The sequence below is a fragment of the Acartia tonsa genome, chromosome 5 (genome assembly GCF_053477335.1).
Source record: "Acartia tonsa isolate MP-2025a chromosome 5, ASM5347733v1, whole genome shotgun sequence".
Taxonomy (NCBI): Eukaryota; Metazoa; Arthropoda; class Copepoda; order Calanoida; family Acartiidae; genus Acartia; species Acartia tonsa.
The window spans coordinates 24,061,334-24,082,038 of record NC_137264.1 but is presented as its reverse complement, the minus strand read 5'-3'; the positions used below and the strand labels follow the sequence as shown (position 1 = coordinate 24,082,038).

The 20,705-nt window shown below is 30.8% G+C and overlaps 1 protein-coding gene across 1 annotated transcript in view; it reads right to left on the bottom strand.

Annotated features, from left to right (window-relative positions):
- Positions 1-20,705, bottom strand: part of LOC145319100 (uncharacterized) — a 65,071-nt gene that overhangs the window by 18,964 nt on the left and 25,402 nt on the right. The window contains exons 2-7 of the mRNA XM_080160955.1: positions 19,430-19,487; positions 18,837-18,887; positions 18,239-18,534; positions 18,025-18,095; positions 17,659-17,811; positions 16,212-17,232 (exon numbers count right to left, since the gene is read on the bottom strand). Of these exons, the coding sequence (XP_080017081.1) occupies positions 16,212-17,232; positions 17,659-17,811; positions 18,025-18,095; positions 18,239-18,534; positions 18,837-18,887; positions 19,430-19,486 (1,649 nt within the window). The 5' untranslated portion in view covers position 19,487. The remainder of the gene's footprint in view (positions 1-16,211; positions 17,233-17,658; positions 17,812-18,024; positions 18,096-18,238; positions 18,535-18,836; positions 18,888-19,429; positions 19,488-20,705) is intronic.

The following is a 20,705-nucleotide window of genomic DNA, read 5'->3' as shown; positions in this document are numbered from 1 at the left end:
TTTTAGAATAAATCTTTATTTCTGGTTTATATTCAATAATAAATTTAAAATAATCCTAACACCTATTTATCGTGTTCACGAATCAAATACATTTTAAATTCTCATTTTAATATTGTTTATAAAATTTATATACTACTAGATATTATAAACTAGAGTGCTCATAGCTGGCATATAAAAGTTAATTTGCCTTTTATTTATGGAGCCATTAAGTCTTTGATACAAATGTAAACCCTAATATATTATTTTACGCTATTCTCATAATGTTAATGACATGGTAGCTTATGATTTATATAGATTAATCTGCGGTGATAGCCTCAAAGTACAAGAAAAACCTAAAATCATTTTAATATGTCAGTATAAACATTTTTTCAAAATTTCATATGATCGACTTCAACCATTGGACCTAATTATGTCAACACTAGCTTCCAATTAAACAGTGTATATGTGAAAGAGATTATTTAAGGGATAACGCACACTCTAATAACTCTCTACATTTTTTTTGATGTATTGAATTTGATTGTAAAATGATTGAGGAAAAAAGTTGTTCGGTAAGACGCAGGGCTCGGCAACTGCTCGTAAAAGGAGAAAACCGAAGAAAATTGATATCTAGTAGTTTTAAAATCTTAACATTTTACTTTATGTAAATCCAAATTTTCGGTAAAATGAAGCAGCTAAAAAGTTTTTTATTGGCAGCTTATACACTGCTTAAGCGCGGCTGCCGAGCCCTGGTAACAAGGAATTCATTTTGATACAAAAGATTCCGATCATCCCTCGCGGAGAGGGGTGGGTATTCTGCCCTAGTTAGCTATAGCAACAAAGCTTGATAGTATAAAAGAATTTAGTGTAGAAACATTCGAATACGTTTTTTACTTTTCATTACATTTAAACTAATTTCTAAACTGCTATTTTTATTTCACAAGCTACCAAAGGCAGGATTTCAAACATAAGAAGATCCTTAACGTCTTCTATAGTCTTATTTATGAGCCCCATTGAAAAATTTACAATATTGCACCAACAAATAAGATACATGTTTAATATTACCATTTTTGATTAAAGGTATTTTTAAACATTAAAAAACATAATTTAAAGAATATAAATAGTTTTTTTTTACGTTCTTAACATATTTTTATTTATGGAATATTTTAACAAGGATGACAACATTCAAGGCTTGAGCAAGCCATATAAACCAAAAGTATTTTAAGACACACATTGAAAGAAAAGTAAAGTAAATCTAATGTTTTGTTTATTTTATGTAAGGTTAGGTTGAGTAAGGGTTAGTAGAGCCTTATATGGTTAAAGAAAGTATGGGCTAGAAAAGAAAAAAAGGCAAATGTTAAAAAGATAAGAAAATTTCAATAATAAGCTTTGATTAAATTTAAAGTCACTTAAGTTTTAGGGGGAAAATGAGACTGACGGGCTTACATATGAAGCTGTAGAGTAGCTGTGCATCCGAAAATAGATCCTTAACATCGATGACTATGCAACAAAATATATAATCAGCCAATCCATCCACTTTTTATAAATTCATATGTCCATACATTACCGCGAAAAAATCAGCTTTTTAGCAGCATATGACATCCTACTAATCATTCAGTTAGGTTGAAGAATAGCATACTACATGTAAGGACAATTTATTGGAAAAGTTTCAAAATGACTTGATAGAAATATTTTGCTATATTAATTAAAGCTTTTTTGGCTGTTTTTCCAATACGCTACTTTGGGGATATCTAATAAATCGGCCAGACCCCATACATTTATTTGGGGTGTGTAATGAATCGCCTACACCCCTCAGTCGCAGGGAAAGAAGGATATGAAAAAGCTATTTTTGGAATATTTTTAAATACAGCACCTATAGCCTAGAAATTTCACAAAGTAATAGATAATAACCATTAGAATTAGATAGATAATACCAATTAAATCGAAATTAATTGACATACATCAAAAATAAAATTTTCGACCATTTAAAAAAATTATGGTATAAAATTTACCCCTCCCTAAATTGCTTGGGATTAATGAATAGGGCACTAATTATCACAAAATTTATAGGTCACCCTTTTTTAATTAATCATACATAACGTAATAATCAGGGAATAAGGTAGAGAAAAAAGTAATATTTTTGACATTATATACTGCTTCTTTGGTGTAAAAGTAAGGACATTTTACCAAAGAAGCAAGACAATTAATAGAATTTGATTCTAAAAATCTTAGTATGGTGTTTCCAGTACAGCTTCGAAACCGATCAATATCCGCTGGACTAGAACCGGATCTCAGCCATACTTAAAATCATGTATACCATTGCATTACAGACAATCTTCCACGAAAATTAAAATAAAAATAATAAAATCAATATCAGTTTTGTTAGCCCAGAGGTTTTAATGTGATAATTTTTCATTTTAATATCTATTGAAAGCTGTCTATATAAAACAATTCTTCAATTGGAAAGAAAAAGTAACTGCGTTTGCTCTATCCCTGTATGCCTATAATTGTAATATATCTGATACGATCTTTGATCAGAGAGAGGTACATGTTGTCTTTTTAAAAATCCAGGAAATAATTTAGTATAAATGTCTATGGCAGTGTAACTTGGTAAAAAAAATGTAAATTAAAGTAGACTATGATATACAGAAAATATAACCTATGGATATGATTAATTTTTACAGTTTTGTACTTAAAATTTGCCAAAAAATTACAGAAAAATAAAATTAAAGACAATATATACACCGTTTAAATTAAGGGTAAATATTAAATCTTTTATATCAGATGAAAAAGAACAGTAATGTATTGCACAGTAAAAGTAAAAATTGTACTTAAACCACCAATTATGACGTAATTTTCATGCGATCAATAAACGCTTATTTTTTAGATTCGCCAATAAAAACGAAAGCTATATTTATAACTTGTAAGTATTAGTAAAGTTAGTGTAACCAATCTGTGCTACCTTCCGGTAAAAGGAAATAGCCTTCCACTTTAAAAGCACAGTTTCTCTAAATATATGAGTTTGTCCGTCCGTCTGTCTATCTGTCTAGCAATTTCACTCGTATCAAATCTACACAAGGTAACTCCAGACTAAGAGATATAAGTTTTACGGAATTTTAATGTAGGGAGTAGATTTGAAATCTGCATCAAATTTTAAGGATTTTTTATAAAATTCGTTTTTTGTATAATTCTTTATCTAAAAGCGGAAATACATATTAAGTTAATTAATTTTGACCAATAGGATAGGTGGATTTTAAACTACCTGTGCTCTAATTGGTTGAATGATGTACGACATCCAATCAGAGCGCTAATTTTTTAAATCCACCAATCACGGATGCAAAAATTAATTAACTTAATTTGTATTTCCGCTTTTAGATAAAGAATTATACAAAAAACGAATTTTATAAAATATCCTTAAAATTTGATGCAGATTTCAAATCTCCTCCCTACATTAAAATTCCGGAAAACTTATATCTCTTACTCCACACACACACTAAAATAAATATACACATACAATTAAAATTACGGATTAGGTAAAATATTGTCCTCATTTTCTGGAATATTGTTGGTTCATTTTTGCCACGCTTTAAAAAAAATAATTATTCTTGTTTCTTTAACCCATAGCCCTCCCAACTTAATAACACTTTGTTTTAATTTCTCCCTTAAATAATAAAAGTAAGGTAAGAGGTAACATTTTAAATCCACCAATTTTTTTTATAAAAATGCCTAAGATCACGAGTGAATTGTCTTAATGTCTTAGTATAAAAAGATTTCCCCTTGTTGCAGTATGTTAATGATATGTCATTTATGTATACTTTTATAGAAATGTTTGTCAACAAACATTCACTAGGTTGATATCACATCTAATATGAATTGCTTCTATTTTCAATATATTTAATGGTTTAATTCAAAGTCAATGGTATGAGAATCTTTTTTTAAGCTATTCTATGACTTTTCAACATGAAAAAAGGCTTAAATTAACTGTAAAAGTAAAATAAAACAGAAGGTAAATTTAATTTAACAAATTTAAAATATAAAATATGCACTTTCCTACGGGCCTACAGAACATATATAGAGTAGATTTGCTTTTAATAAGTTTGTTTTAAAAATATTAAGCCCTTCCCATGCCTCTAATTTAAAGCTATACAAAATGTGAACTTTAAGACTTTTTTGATGTATTTCCCATCAGAGGGGGGCAATTATAACTTTAAATCAGTATTTAGGTAGATCTTTATCTTTCTATCTATGTACGTCTTTAACAAGGATGACAATATCCCTATCAGCAAAGTTCAACAAATAACAAAAAAGTACATTGTGCTTGGTATCGTATCAACATAAAAAGTCAATAAAAAGATTATATATTGAAAATTAGATGTTTTGGATTATTAAAGAGTTCCTACTCTTTCAAGATCATTCCTTTTGTTACAGGAATCATCATGCATAGAGAACAGTTCTAACATGATTCAATCTACAATGATAACTATCCGTTAATGACGTACTGACCGACTCTAATTCTAGAGTAGCTATGATACAAAAAAATTAAACATTTATGTAAAAGGTTATATGGTTCCCAAAAAAAAATTACCAAGGACATTTATGTTAATAAGTAGGGCATCCCTATAACAACAAGCAATGGCTTTGAAAAGGTTGCAATTTTTTTTAAGTAATCATAACTGACATGTTGTTGACGTCATACACTATTAGAACTTGCTTGCATACTTCGTACAGATTGACAGAACGCTATTAAACGGTAATAGTAGAGTAGCATCGCTACTAAAAGCTACCTATACCCCAAAAAGTATTATAAATGATTACATGACAACTTTTTAGAGACGTTCTTTCACTTCCACATAATGTCATAGCCGCGAAAAACAAAATAGGAAACATTTTTTTAGTGTTTAATAATGAGAATGATGCTAAAGGTCAGGATTTGAATATTTTGCAAAATTGAAATTTAATACTGTAATAAATTAGCGGAATTTAACAAACACCATTTTAAGACTTATATGCATGACAATCTTAAAAATATTAAACCCTGGATTTTTATAGGACAAGAATAAATTCTTTAAATGGATTTTAAAACATAACATTTAAGAAACCCAACCAAGAATAGGATTTACTCAGCTCATATATAAGATAGGTATTTGAATTTCTACAGAAATAACAATATGGTATTCTAATATTAAAGTATTAGTAGTCGGGCTCTTCATTGATTGCTTTTAATCATATATGATTTTTGTTTGGTGTAAATTTCTTATGGGTTATATGTCCAAAAAGGCTTAAAAATTAATGTACATACATATACATATATTTTGAAATATTAGTAATTTAGATTAATTGAGACTAGACTGATAAGGCATATAGACTGGCTCAGGAATAATTAATCTTAAAATAATTATTAATAGAATGGGACAGACTAAGATTACAGTTTTGTATGCATATTTTATAGCAATTTTCAATTTTAGTGGCTTATATCAATAATAAAAAGTAGTAAGGTTTTGATTGTCTGAAGCTTACGATTTTAATAACTACTATACTGATCAAGTTCTCCTTTCCAGGAATGCTTCACACAGGTCCTTGGATGGTTTTAGCCTATTTTTTTAAGATGAAAGACTTAGAATGGGTTAAGGTTCTTTTTCTTTCCCACTCTTGACTATTTGAATATTGAGGCACTTTTCTTGGATAAAATTAAGCAACACTTTTTATTAAAAACAGAAAACAATGTAATAATTGTTTAAAAACAATTTAGGCCTTGGATAAAACGTAAAAAAACCAGAGATCAAAGGAGTTAAGACAATGGCAGACAAATTGATGTACAAACCCAATTATGATTAAAAACATTATCCCTTCTAGTGGTACCCCAAAGTTGTTAAGCCAACGAATAAGAAAACGTTATTATAAAATTTTGAGGACTAGTTTTATAAACAGCCCGTTGTCCCCTCTATATCTCTCTGTAAAAAAACAGCTGTTAAAATAAGGATACAAAAATAGGTTATTTAGGCCTTAAAATTGATGAGAAATAGAAAAAAAACCTAATTCCAATTAACACGAAAAAGCCCTAAGACTATCCAAAAAACTTCCCAAAAGCTCCAAAAATTCGTCTTTGCCCCTAAGGTACACTTGTTATCCAAGATAGTATACCTAAAAGTTAATAACTAAAGAAATATTAATTAAGACTTGAAAAACTTAATGACTGTAGTCATATAGTTGTTAAAATAATCTTATGCAGATAATACGTCAGCCTTGATCACTTTTATTCAATACCATTTAATCGACAAATTTCATGACATTAGAAAAAGACATGACTGATAAAATTATGTGTATCTTCAATGATGATGCACAAAATTACACCTTCTGTAGATTACAATTAGTGGTTGAAACGTTTCGACACTCAATTTAATCAACCAACCAAGTTAAGTCAACGAATAGGAAAACGTTATTATAAAACTTTGGGGACTAGTGTTATAAACAGATCATTTTCCCTTCCTTATTGGGTTATACGTAATCTTTAAACTACTTGTAATTAATGGAATATACTCGATAAAGTGTATTTTTTGACACTGTTTCTAAATGTATTTGACTACCCTATTGCAAAGTTGGCAGGTATAGAAAAAAATTCTTTTATTTTACAACCTTTGTTAATTGGTTCTGACCGCTAGAAAAACTTAATTATTGGTTGTGTGTGCTTGCAGCCAAAAATTGACACTTTGAAAAAATATGGCGGCGAATATTCACACGTACAGAAGTATGAGTAATCTAGCTTTAAATCAAAAAAGTATTTTGGCAAGCCATTACCCAGATATTTTGCTTAAAACAAGCTAATTTTATATGTTATTTCAATATAACAAAAATAGCTTTCCCATAGCATATATTATTTCCTAACTTTACTATTTTTAGTAGTGGTCATTTTTTTATTCCCATTGCCCATTCCTTTATTTCTTTTAAAGGCTGGGCAAGCTATAATAAGATTATTCCTAAAGTCTCTCTGTTACATTATAACACAGCACGTTAGCAGACTAGCTTTGATATGAAATATTCTGTAATTCTATTGGATGGATTATTTGTAGGAACCATATTATAGCTATCACCTACCCATATATGGTTCTACACGTTTATATTATTAGCAATACAATCTTGTATGCAGCGATTTTTAATATTTATATTATTAACAAAGCTTAGGTTAGGTAAAGTAAGTGTATGAGGAGCCATGCAGGGTACGAGCTACCCCCAATGACCGAAAATAATGGGGGGTGGGGGTGGTGCGATTGTCTTTTCGTGTGTATAAGAGATGGATCTAAAAATAAAAGGATAAATCATCTGAATCGATTTATCCTAATATTAATACTGAATACCATCTTCACACACACACACACGCACACACACACACACAAACACCCATAAAAAGTCTGTCGGAGACTATATGTAAACTCATAGAAAAATAGAAAAAATTTAAATTTTAAATTAACTTTGCTTCTATATTGTGTCGATGACAAATAAAAAACAATTAGTTTGATGTATTCCGTTTGTATTTGTGTGCCCAGAATGAACTCATAAATGGCTGACCCGATTATCAGAAAGATTTTTAGAAAAGCTGGATAGGTTTAAGGCTATTTTTATGGGACAGATCCAGCATGGGAAGAAAACTTAGCATTATTGAGACAAAGTGTAATTTACACATTTGCATGCTATAAACGCTAAAATTGGAGAAAATAATGCAGTATTTAATAGAATCATTATTTTGGACTGACGGAATAGTTGATAGTTTAAAAAATTGTAAGGATGTCCTATCCCTGTCTCCCTGAAAAACAAGACAGACAAATATTCCAGGGGTCTAAAGGGATAAGACAATGGCCGTTACATCCTAATTAATAATACACAAAATTAACCCTTATGTAAATTTTAATTAGTTTTTGAAATGTATGAACACGCAATTTAATCTAACAACCAATCAAAATTCAATAAAAGACCACAAGGTTGTTGAACCAACTAACAAAAAAACGTTGATTTAAAACTTTGGGGACTAGTGTATTTAACAGCCCTGAGACCCCTCCCTCCAAGTAAATATTCGCACACTTACAACCCTTTATCATCCACAAAATGGGGTTGTAAAACATCAGTAGTGCATAATGGTTCTAACAAAATGTGGATACAAAATAGTGCAAAATATTGGACTGTGAATTAAATATTTTCTCTCATTCGTTGGCTTAAAACATTAGGAAACTATTATTCAATTCTGATTGAAACTAGCAATGTCCAACTTTTTCTACAAATAATATCTAATATTCAGAAGGTAAATCTAAAATTTTAAGAGTTTTATAGTTTTATTGGCAAACCTTTTTTCAGTCAAAAAACATTGAAGTTGTGTATCCATTAATTGAATATATCCGTTAGTAGTTAGGGAATATAAAACTGTACGGGGTATATTTATCAAGTAAATATGCTAGGGTATAAACATTTTAGTCAACACACGAAAATTTTACTGAATAATCTATACCGATTGAAAGGAACCACATTCTCAGAAAATTTCTGGAGAGGGTAAGAGAGAACAGCTAAATATTAGACCAACAATAGCATCCTGTTTATGTTATCAACAAAGTTATCTTATTTGAAACTAGCTTGACTGATTTTCGTAAATTTTTGAGCGATTTAAATTATTACTTTCTTTTGCATAAATGGATGGAGAGGACATAGAACTGTAAATTATAATGATAGTCAAAGTTCTATTAATGATCTTTTATTTGTTGACTCAAAAACATTGTCAAATCCTGATTGGTCATAGCAAACAAGCAGAGCCCAAGCTTCTCAATCAACAATTTTGTTGATGGGGATGATAATTGTAGATGTACTTCAATCTATTGTCCAGTGTCATATCCCTACTAGACTAGATCCTTAATAGAAATCATGAATATAAGTTGGTAAATTTTTTCTGTATTAAACAAATAAAATTCTAAATAAAATGTTTTACACCAAACACTTTCGAGCTTAGGCGATTTCATAACTTTACTATTATAAAAGGATGTATGTCTCTCTGTTTTGTTTTGTAAGATCTTTGAAATGGCTGAAGGTTTTATCCTTTTTGAGGCCTTACCGCTTACCGAATCTAAATTAACAAAATCACCATAAAGACAACTGTTAAAATGCTAAAGTTAAATTTCTTAGAAGCTTTTTTATTTATTTGCTGCCGCCTATATCAAAGTAAAATAATAGAGGTGGAAGGGGTTAAATAACTGTAAGTGGACCATGTGCAGACTTTCAACTAGGTCTTTGAATATCAGCCAATAGCGTGAGAAATATTAAGTCGCTACAAAAGAGCATTAAGCAATTCGCTAGCAGACGAAAATGTCCCTAACAGGTAGTTATCTGGATTATATATCTATACTTATGAATTTATTGCTGTCTAATAATGTAATTACAGTACATTTCATTATATTGAATTTCAATCGAGATGTACTTTCAGCAAACGTTAATCTAAAGTTTAAAAACACATTATTATTGCCGTTCTCTACATAAAAATGCTTATCCTTCAAAAAATAAACATTTTAGACCCATAAAAATTGTAGTTTTTCATGTTCTTTTTAAAGTGTGCATTGAATTCCGCAATGTACAAAAAAAACAAGAAACACATATATTTTGATCACATCATTCAACATTACCATTGTGTCATATCGGATCATGGAAAGAAAACGAAGTAGCGGGTTTCATCTGATTTTAAAATTAGCTTTGCTCCTTTTTCTAGCCCCTGCAGGGTCAATTTTCTAACCCTGCGGGGCAATCATTAACATTTACCTTACCTAACCCAACATGAACAATTTGCGGATGTAATAAAATACGGAAATGGATACATACCATTCTTATTTTGGGGGGTTCCTGCAAAATTTATTCATTGTAAGTTAAGCATAAAAATATAAAAATAACGACCCTAGAAAATGTTCGGACAACACAGACAAATTCTATATTTTAGCAAAATTAAATAAAAAACTCTTTCGAATTGGCAGCAATTTAAAAAGACTTTATGTCAACTGTACAGCCTTTTATAACATTATTTTTAGCTGATATACCATCAATATGTCACTATTAAAATCATATATTTATGTCGACTTTTTAGATTATAAAAAAGTGGTCATGGCTGACTTAATATCTACATACATATATTCTAATGACATTATTCTTTAAAATAGGACTAGTTTTTCGGCTGTTGATGATTATCTGCTGTTTTATACGGACAAGAACGACGTTGTTCATTGCTGCGTTGAGGTCACCAATATTCTTTAACCTAGCACTGTAAAAAATACCACAAAAAGTTTTTTTCCTCCCTTTTCTATTTATTTGAAAATGATAGAATCTGCATGCCAATTAAAACTTTAAAATAATATCTGTATGTCTCATTTTATCATAGCATGACTTTTTTTGCATTTAAATTATGTGTTTTTAAGAGTGATAGAGCAACGTTCCTTCCCGTAAGTTTAGCCACTAAGGAAGTCATTTAAAAATAACATTTTTGGTGTGTTTCAACCATTACACCTTTATAACCTGGCACAACATGGCGTTAAGCTGCTTAAAAAGGACTATTTATTTTGTATCAAATTAATATTTTACTTATATAATACAATGGAAAAAAGTTTTTTCATATTTAGCTTTTAACAAAAATTGAGTTATTTTAATTAAATTTCGATATCTACAATTTTTTACAAAAACTTGTAACTGCGACTTGCATCTAGGGGCTCTGTTTTCTATAGAACCTAAACTTTCAAAATTATTTAGATTTTAAAATTAATTGTAATAAAACCATCCTGATCAATCAGTTCTTTGGTAGGCGAGATCTTAACAGACGAACAAGCAAAACTTGCTACTCTATATGATAGGATTGTGCAGTTATTTTATCAACAAAATTTTGATGAAGTTAAGTAGCAATTAGAATATTTAGTTAGAATATTAAAATATGTAGCCAAGACCACTCTTATTAATGCCAAATTACTAATTATATTTATTGCAACAGAATGCTACCAAGTCTAACAGGGTAATGTAGATTAAAACTAAAATGATAAATATATTAAAATTACAGCCAATATTTCTAACTTTTTACAAATTATTTCATAATAACAAATTGTTACCCTTCTATGCATATGTTAAAGCAACGAAATTTTGCGTTAGCAAGATCAGTTATTTTTATTGGAAATGTAGTGTGCATTCAATTCTGCACATGATTACATCAATATACTGTTTCATATTCTCTAAGACACAAAAGCATAAAAAGGGAGAGATACATAATTATTTCGTATTACTAGTGCGGATGTGATAACTCACCCATATCTCAAATTGAACTCAAAAGTGTTGAATTAAGCCACAGTAAGCTACATGATCTTTCATCTACAGAAACGAATAGGAAGAAACAGTACTTACATTAAAATTTTGGGAAAAGTCCCTTTCGTAACATCAACATCGCCCCATATGGGGCGATTCGTCGTATTTTTAAAATGTTTTTTTATAGGTTATCTTAGGTTAGGTTGTATTGGGTTAGGTGATTGCCCCACAGGGATAGGTAATTGGCCCCGCAGGGTTAGCGCCCCCCGCAGGGGCTAGAAATAGGAGAAAAGCTACTGTAAAAAATACGAAGAATCGCCCCATAAGGTGCGATGTTACGAAAGGGACTATACCCAAAATTTTGTGTATTCCATGGAACATGTAGCTTTCCTGTAACTATGATGTAAATATGACTATCTTTCCATACCATCAAAATTAAATTAAGCCCAGGTCCTTATTAGATCTCTTTTTTACCCTCTTTTTTTCTTACTACCCCCCTAAAAAAAAAATTTGCCCCCTGTTTTTAAGTTGCATAGCAACTGTACACTCATCTTTGAATCATTTCTGCCAGTCAATGATATTATTTGATATACATTCAAAGTTTATGACAGCTTTACATGCAGGGACCTTAATGAATAAGACACTGGTCGATACATTTATAGATATCCTCAATGATTTTATACAAAATTATCCCTTTTTGATTGAAATGTTTAGACACTATTAGTTTAGAACAGACCCAAAGTACCCAAAGTTTGAGCCAACGAAAAACATAACATGACTATAAAACTTTAGTTACCATTGTAATCCACAATCCAAAGTCCCCTTCCTTCCTGACTTTGTTGCATTACATAGAAGTGGTCATAGCTGACATACTATACAAATACTGTCATTCTAATCACGTTATCATTAAATAATTTATATGTGTTTGAAAAAGAATTACTCCTCTCTATTTAAGTTTCTTTTTCTCTACAGTATATGAGTATTATCATGCTTGTTAATTTTTAAACCCTTCTGCTTTTTAGCTGTTTGTCATTGTACATAGATAACCACTTTTAGAACTGGGTGCCAAAAAATTATTGGCTTGGAAAATTTTCAGCAAAATAATTTCAGTTAATTCAAAAATGTTATTTTAATTTGAAACCCTTCTTCATAACCTTACAGTGGATTTTAAAGATAATTTTCGACTATATTAAATTTTTTAATACTCATTATTGAGACAAAATTAAAGAAAAGAATGTAATTTTCATAAATATTTTTCTTTGCATATTAAAAAATGCGCCCTTAGTTATTAGGACCTGGCCTTTTGTCTATAGAAACAATTTCAAAGGTGCTATGATTTTTTTAGCTATTTTAGCCACACACTCAAATTATTATTCCGTTTGGGGTGTTAAAAATTAGTCATCACACTTGAAAATAAGCAAATTGGCTGAATATTTTTCGGTAGGGAGAAGTATCTAAAGAAGAAAAATTAGGTATAGTCCCTTTCGTGACATCGCCTCTTAAAGGGCGTTTCGTCGTATTTTCACATTAGCTTTTGGTTAGACAATTGGCCCCCCAGGGGAAAGCTTCTGTGAAAATACGACGAAATGACCCTAAAGAGATGATGTCACGAAAGGGACTAAACAAAGAAAATTTAACTTTTTATTTGGTTGCTTGAATATTTTTGTGAAAAACATACGTATAGAAATATATTTTCGTAATACAATTTTAGGCTTGATTTAAAATATTTGTAAATTTTTTATTAATCACCTTCCTTACAATCTCCAATCCTTTCCTTTTACTTACAATCAAATACATAGTCAAGCAACTTAACACCGGATTAATATCCTATTTTTTTAACAATATGACTTACTTGATCATGGAAAGAAAACGAAGTAGCGAGATTCGTTGTATTTTCACAGTAGCTTTTTATAGGTTATTTTAGGTTAGGTAAATGTTAATGATTGCCCCTCAGGATTAGGAAATTTGCCCCGCAGGGTTAGAGATCTCAGCACGGACTAGAAATGGGAGAAAAGCTTCTGTGAAAATACGACGAAAACCGCTACTTAGTTTTCTTTCCATGATCCGACTTACTTTGCTGATTTAATTTTGAATGATTAGATGATTTCTGTAAAAGTATAATGCTTCTTTTATTTGTTTCATGTTTGAAAATTTCACCATTTACAAGATGAAAAGATTAAAAATTATGGCTGACAGCTTTATGTCTCATCAAATTTGTCAAAAATATTTTGGCAATGACAAACAGACAGACGGACGTACAGACAGACATGGCCTTAATTAGAAATAAAATCTGGTGTTTTTTATCTGCCAAGAGAAACTACCATTAGGGGCTGATGTGGGTGTGCAAACATTTATGCGAAAAAATACTGACAAATAGCAAATATTATTGGAAAATGGAAATTGACGTAAAGAAAGAAGCAAAATAGTAGCATTTCTGATTCGATGAACCGATATGGTTCTCCTTGACAGTGAAGCTTTTTTAAGGTCCTGTGATGGTTTTAGACTATTTTATTTTTATAAATAAGTCTGGGTAGGGTTTTAGGCTATTTTTTGCCCTTCCATATTCCTTCGAATGCTGAGCCCCTAGATACTAGGAGCACCATCGCTATTGTTAATATAATGCAAAATCATAAAATTTGTAGGAATATTTAAACACCTTTTAATATTACATTAGTTTGCCATTAGTATGTTTATACATTAAAGACAATATTACACAAATAAAGATTTTTTCCTCTTCTTATTTTTAGTTTACTGTACCTAATAGATTATTAATTTTGCGATTTTGAAATTGTTAGTTTTTTTTACAGAACGTTGTAACAAATGGTTTAATTAGTGTTAAAGTTATGCAAAAAAATAAGAATAGCATAAGTGACAAGAGTACCATGAAATATTTTTTTGAAATCTATCCTATTATATAAAGTAGTAAGGATTTTGCTAACCGCTGAACCGATATGGTTCTTCTTTATGGTGAAGTTTCTTATATAATCAGGAAAGGTATTTAAACTATTTTTTGGGGTTGGTATCAAATTGAAAATTGAGAGGGGGGGGGGGGGCTATAATTTTAATTAAAATGTTTTAGTTATGCGTAAAATATTGAATTTTTCCGGCTATCTTTATTATTTTTTCTTGATTGTATTAAGGTTTTTGCTTTTATTGAAGTTCATAAAAGAGATGAACAAATAAATGTTGATAAAAAAAGGTATGAACAATTAGATGGATGGATAGAAAGATGGATTGATGGGTAGAACAAACAAACAAGTACTTGTAACAAGAAAAGGTATGAAAAATTGAAGAGTAATCCAAAAGTAATTGACATTGATGTTTGTATCAGAAATGCAGGGAAATGTAAATGACATTTTGTCGACATGCAATTTCAATGTTCTAGGTTGAAATGGCATTAAAAAGTGGTCATGAATGACATATTATCTACATGCCATTTCAATAGCATACCTGACTAATATTTATATACCGTATTACCTCAGTAATCTTATTTATTTAAGATCCCATTATAAAGTAGTTTTTTTTTTGTTTGTCCCCTAAGATCTCATGAACAACTAAACCGTTTAAGTTTTCCTTATTAGATAAGCTTAAAATAGATCTCAGGATGTTGGTTAAAAGCTATTTTATTTTAGATTTAAGTCTTTGGATGGTTTTAGGCTATTAGCTGCCTTCCCCTGTCGTACAAAAAGAGCCCCTATATGCCATGGATGCAGCCGCTAGTTTTTCGAAATTAAAACTGCATACTTATCCCTCAACCATTAATGTTTGTCTCTTTTTAAGATGATAACAAAAGGAGTGCCTTAAATAAATAGAGAAATGGATAGATCAAAAGATAATTTCAAACTACAATTTTTTCTTTCACTGACAAAAGAAGAGAAAAATCTAGCAAAATAAAAATAGTTATCTAAATAGATACCTAGATAGATTAAAATTAAATAGATTGAAAATAATTATATAACATAATTAATCTGGTATAGATTGATAAATATATTTAGATATAGATAAACAGTAAATAAATAGAAGCTAAACTAACCATTTATGGAATCACCCATCGCAAAACATCATATTTTAATAGACGTAAAAATATCAAATATTTTTTACTTCATAATAAACCTAATAAAGCTTTGGTCAGGATTTCTAGTGCAAAAAAAGCTGTATGAATGTTAATTTATAAGATTGTATGTTAACCCTTTAAAATGGTTGATGACATCCTAACTATGACAGACAACCAACCTTTTTATAACAAGACCTTTGTCTGAAAGTCCCAACTCTGAATGCAAATGAGTAATAACTGTTTGCGGGCATATGCTTTCAAGCTAACAATATACAGAAAAGAGAAAATAATACTCTAAAAATCGTCTTATACTAAAAACATCTTAAAAACAAATCTTAAAATGGAGACAATAAAATTAATTAGAAGTTACTTACAAATGAAACATTTGTTAAATATTTTCATTGTTTTAAATTGCTAAATTTCTGGTTTGTAAAAAAAAGAAATTAGAACTTCACCATTGATTTTAGATAAAAAATTATTAAATTATACAAATAAAATTTCAAAAAATAGACTGTTAATATAATTTGAAAAGAAAATTTAACACTTATTTGTTAATTTTTTTTTATTGCTTGAGCTAAAGTTTATTGAACCAGCTTTTAAATAGCAAACCTACTTTATTTCTACGATTTTTTGTCCGTTCGTCCGTTTTTTGTTTACAATAACGATAAAACTCATAAACCTAACTAGTAAATAGTTTTATAAAAGTATATTTATATAATTTCCTTATATAAATGTATAAATAATATATACAATACTATATAAATACAGATGTTATGCAAGTTAAATAAATAAATAAATCTGAAAAATAGTTCTAAACTTCTACCTTTCTATATATAAAATACATTTATTTAAGTACCTATATAAAAATAAACAAACTCACCTATCCAAATTTAGAGCCAAGTCTTGATTTTTCAGCCCATTTCCTTCATTTTTATTAATTTTAATATCACTATTTGAGTTATTGTTCAAAGTCACAGATTTCGGAGTCATAGAAAACATGGCGGATTTTTCAAGCATTCTCATTGGCTGTCGAGAATTTGGCGGGAACATGCGCGGCGAATCGCTGGGCGAATAACTTATTGATGAGTTAAATGTTGAATTTGAGCTACTTGAGCTGGTTGATGGCGAAAAAGATGTTGAACTAGTATCTAAAAAGCTGCTGGATATATTAGATCTGGTTGGGCTATAGCATTCGCCTGAGCTGTTAAGCTGGGACGCATCCAATGGGTTGTCAAAGCTGTCCATTTCGTTGCAACTGCTGCCTATCAGGCTGGTTGCCGTTATGTTGAACGAATCACGTTCTTCCCGCCGTTTAGCCCGCTGGCTGTCCGCTACTTTCCTGCTCAAACTAAGGTCGGAGTACAGTGATCCGTTGGTTATTGGGAAGCTTTGAGTTGGCGTTTGTGATCTAGGGTTTGAGCCCCCGTTAGCATTTTCCCTGCATCTTCTTAAAGAATTCTTCAACCTAACGCTATTATGAAATAATTTAGAGTCTAGATTAGGTGAGTTTTCCAACATAAGGTCTAGAAAGTCAAGCTCTGAAGCCGGGGCCGATATCCTTGGCGTTCCTGGCTGTGTATTGCAACTGTCCAACTTGGCATACTCCCGTTCTTGGTCATGTGACAAACGGCCGCCATTTTTGTTATTTTTGTCACTGGCGGCCGACCCGCCGGGTAGGGTTACCCCCTGCTCATTATTTCCCTCTTTGCCACCTTCCCCCTGCAGCACGTCTGCTACTGAATAAAAATAAACTTTACTAACATGCTGGAGTTTATTTAGACTGTTTATGGCATGGGTCTCGTGGACAACAGAACTTTTGATCTTGCGTCCTGTTCCATTATTGCCTCCAGCTTTGCTGTCCCTGTCTCCAAGTTTTTTGGAGGCTTTGCCTGAACCTGTACCTGAAAAAAATGTCATTTCAAAGTCTAAATCCTGAAGTTTGTTAACCTGCATCAAAACTTCCTATGCAAAATCAGTGCTACCAAATATATACCACAACCAAACTTTTTGAACAAAACATGTTAGATTAGGTTTAATTAGGGTTAGATAAACCCCACATAAATAAATTAGAAATCACATTAGGAACTAGAAAAAAGGGATTTAGGAACTTTAAATCACCAATTACTTAATTATTGCGAAAGTATGTCAAATAAAAATACACTTATGAAATAGCTATTATACAAAAAAAAAGCCTCAAGAATTTCAATAGCTAAAGATATATTTTTAGATGTAAATAAGGGCGAACATAACTGCAGATAGTTTACACTGTAAATTTGCTATTTTAAAACATTTTGCAAATGTGAATACGCACTAAAATGAATATATACCTGCAAGGCTCATGCTGATGCTGGCATCCTTAGATTCTGAACTGTCAGAGAATCCAGAATCCAGGGACAGTTTTTGACTGAGGCTGACAGGACTGGTTGCCTGGTGGGGGCTGGAGAGGCTGTGGGTTGACTCACTTGTTGTTGAGGAACGACCTTAAAAATATTTTTGTTTGTCAAAATACACAGAAAGCATGTTTGTTGTTTATCTATGTACCTTTATATTTGATCTCTCTGTCAGTTTGTCTGTCTGTCCATTTATCCGTCTGTCTTTCTGTCTGTGTGTCTTTCTGTTTGTCTGTCTGTCTTTCTATCCATCTGTTTGTCCGTACATAAGTCTGTCTGTCTGTCTATGTATCCTATATTTACCTGAGCTATTATGACTAGACTCACACCCATCCTCATCAATGCTCTCCTCAAGTATATCATCCAAAACCCTGGGTTCGATACTTAATTAGTTTTTCAAAAAAAATATATTTCAAAACAAATTTTGAAAGAAAGAAATGTTTATGATGAATATTTGGACCATTTAAAAATTTAAAATTAATTGCAATAAAGTGAATTTTTGAAGTATCCATCCCTGTATTCAGCTGCCGGACTTTCAACAAAATGCCTTCCCCCCAAATTTTTCTGTGCATTTTCCATGTCCTCCTCATCCAAAAGTCGTCGTTGCTCACTGTTCATGCGGTCACTGGCGTCATTAGCATGCACCAGCATATCTTGGCTAGGTTTTATCACTCCTTCTTTATTATTATGATTGTTTTTATGATTCGTATGCATCAACGTATCATCTTTATTGTCATTTAAAGCAGTGAAATTGTGTTTATTGCGAAGTTTACTGTTGGTATTACCCTTGATGGTTTGGCTAGCAGGATCCTGTTTTTTTTACAGTTAGGAACATTAAAATATTTTTAAAGAAAGGCGTGCACAAACACGGAGTTTAACACTCCCCTGACAAATATTATTGGAGATTTCATTTAATTCACAAACTAAAAAAAAATCTTTGCTAAAAAAACAAAACATAATTGATACAATTTTGATAGGATATAAAAAAATAACTTCCCTTTCGTACCAAAATCTGTACACTTTCTAAACAATAATATTATATGGCCAGATTGTTCCACCTGATGTATGTATCTAGATCTTCTATATCAAATATTTTAATGTTCGTAACTTTCCTGGATTACAGCATCCCCCTCTCTGGAGAAGGTAAAAGCATCTGGCACAGAATCCTTCAATTCACAATATTGGAATAAGATCAGGGATTTACAGGAATAACACAATTGCCGAAAAATTGGTGTACATCCCCAATGTTACCCCTTCTCTAGATTACAATTAGTGGTTGAAACGTTTGGACACTCAACTTAATGAACCAACCAATTAGAATTCAATAAAAGTCCCCGAGGTTGTTAAGCCAACGAATAAGAAAACGTTATTATAAGACTTTGGGGACTAGTGTAATAAACAGCCCAATGTCCCCTCTCCCCCTGAATATAGGTGCAAGCTGGATATTTACTGCATAATATTGTACTTTGTATCTTAGCCTTAACATTTTTTAAATATCTAAAGGGTGAAGTATCTCAACACCCTCCTTTCCCATTTTTTAAAAAAATTTAGGTATCTGCAGTCTAAGGCAGAGGGATTACCATGTTTGGGTCAGGTTTAGACTTCCAGCTGATTTTTAGAATTGATAATGATTGACTTCCGTCAGGTGGCTTACAGGCGGCTGACGCGCGGCTGCCGAGCCCTTGTTACTTATCCATATTTTTCCTGCCTTTGAAATAATTTTGTTTCTCGTCTCAAATTCAACTATCCGCGCAGAAACGCTCATTCTGAAACAAAAAAAAATCATTACATTGAGCAAAAAAGTAAATTATAATTTCTATTATATATATAGTTATTCTAAGGGATAAACTAATATAAAGATGTATATCCCTCATGCTGATAAGAAAAATTATCCCTTCCTTAGATTAAAATTATTTAATGAAATTTAGACAACACTAGTTTGAGCCAAATAATCAAGATTAAATAAAAAGTTTATTTAAGGATGCTTTTTATAGTGCCCATAAAAAATGACGTCATACTGGCCAACCATTGGTCTATTAAAATGTATACTGGACTGCAATTGGTAATTTAGTTTGTGCATTGGTCTTTCATTGGTCATTTGTATTATTAGCACTATAAAGAGCTTCTTATTTAAGCCAGCAAAAAAATAACGTGTTAATATAATATTATTGTCCCCTCCCTCATAGCTTCTAGTGTAATTTTGCTTTTAAAATAAAAAAAGTTTAATTTAAATTTTTATGATACTTTTCCATATCTCTGATTGATAACAAAAGCTAAAAATGCTACCTATTCCCTTTAATCTTTTTTTTTTGTTGTCGCCCTTTTTTGGAAAGCATAGCAACTCTACAATTATTTATAAAGAAAATTGTTTATAAAGACTATATCGCTTTTTTTTAAAGTAATGGCTGAAATATATGTTTTTGCTTTACTACATAACATTATAAATTTGACTAAAATGTGTTAAAGGCTGATATATTATAGACATGATATTATTCTAATATAATAATAAAATAATTATCACAGAAGATTACCAAATGATTAATTCTAAAAATTTAGTCTTTTCTGCACTACAAATTATTCCTTACAAGAAATATCTCTTTTGTATGTTTGATCCCATTTCAAGAATTAAACCCTTGATTATTTGAAAAACCCTCCATAAAGAGAATTTTCAAGATACTATACTTAAAAGTATAAACATAATTTTATTTATTGTTTATGAAGGGATATTAGAAATTCAATAAAACTGAGTGTGGCACTACACTTGTGAACTTGCCTATTTCTGGCAGGTAATGTCATTAAAAATACCACTTTTCCGTCCTTTAAGTAAAAAATCATCGAAAAAATTTAAAAAACGCTCTTTGAAGTGAACCCAAAATACAATTTGATTTCGGTCATGATATGCTTTAAAAAGATATTAGATTAGGCCTAATCCTTATTTTTGTGTCTGTTCGTCTGTCCGATGGACAGACAAGTATTCTAATATT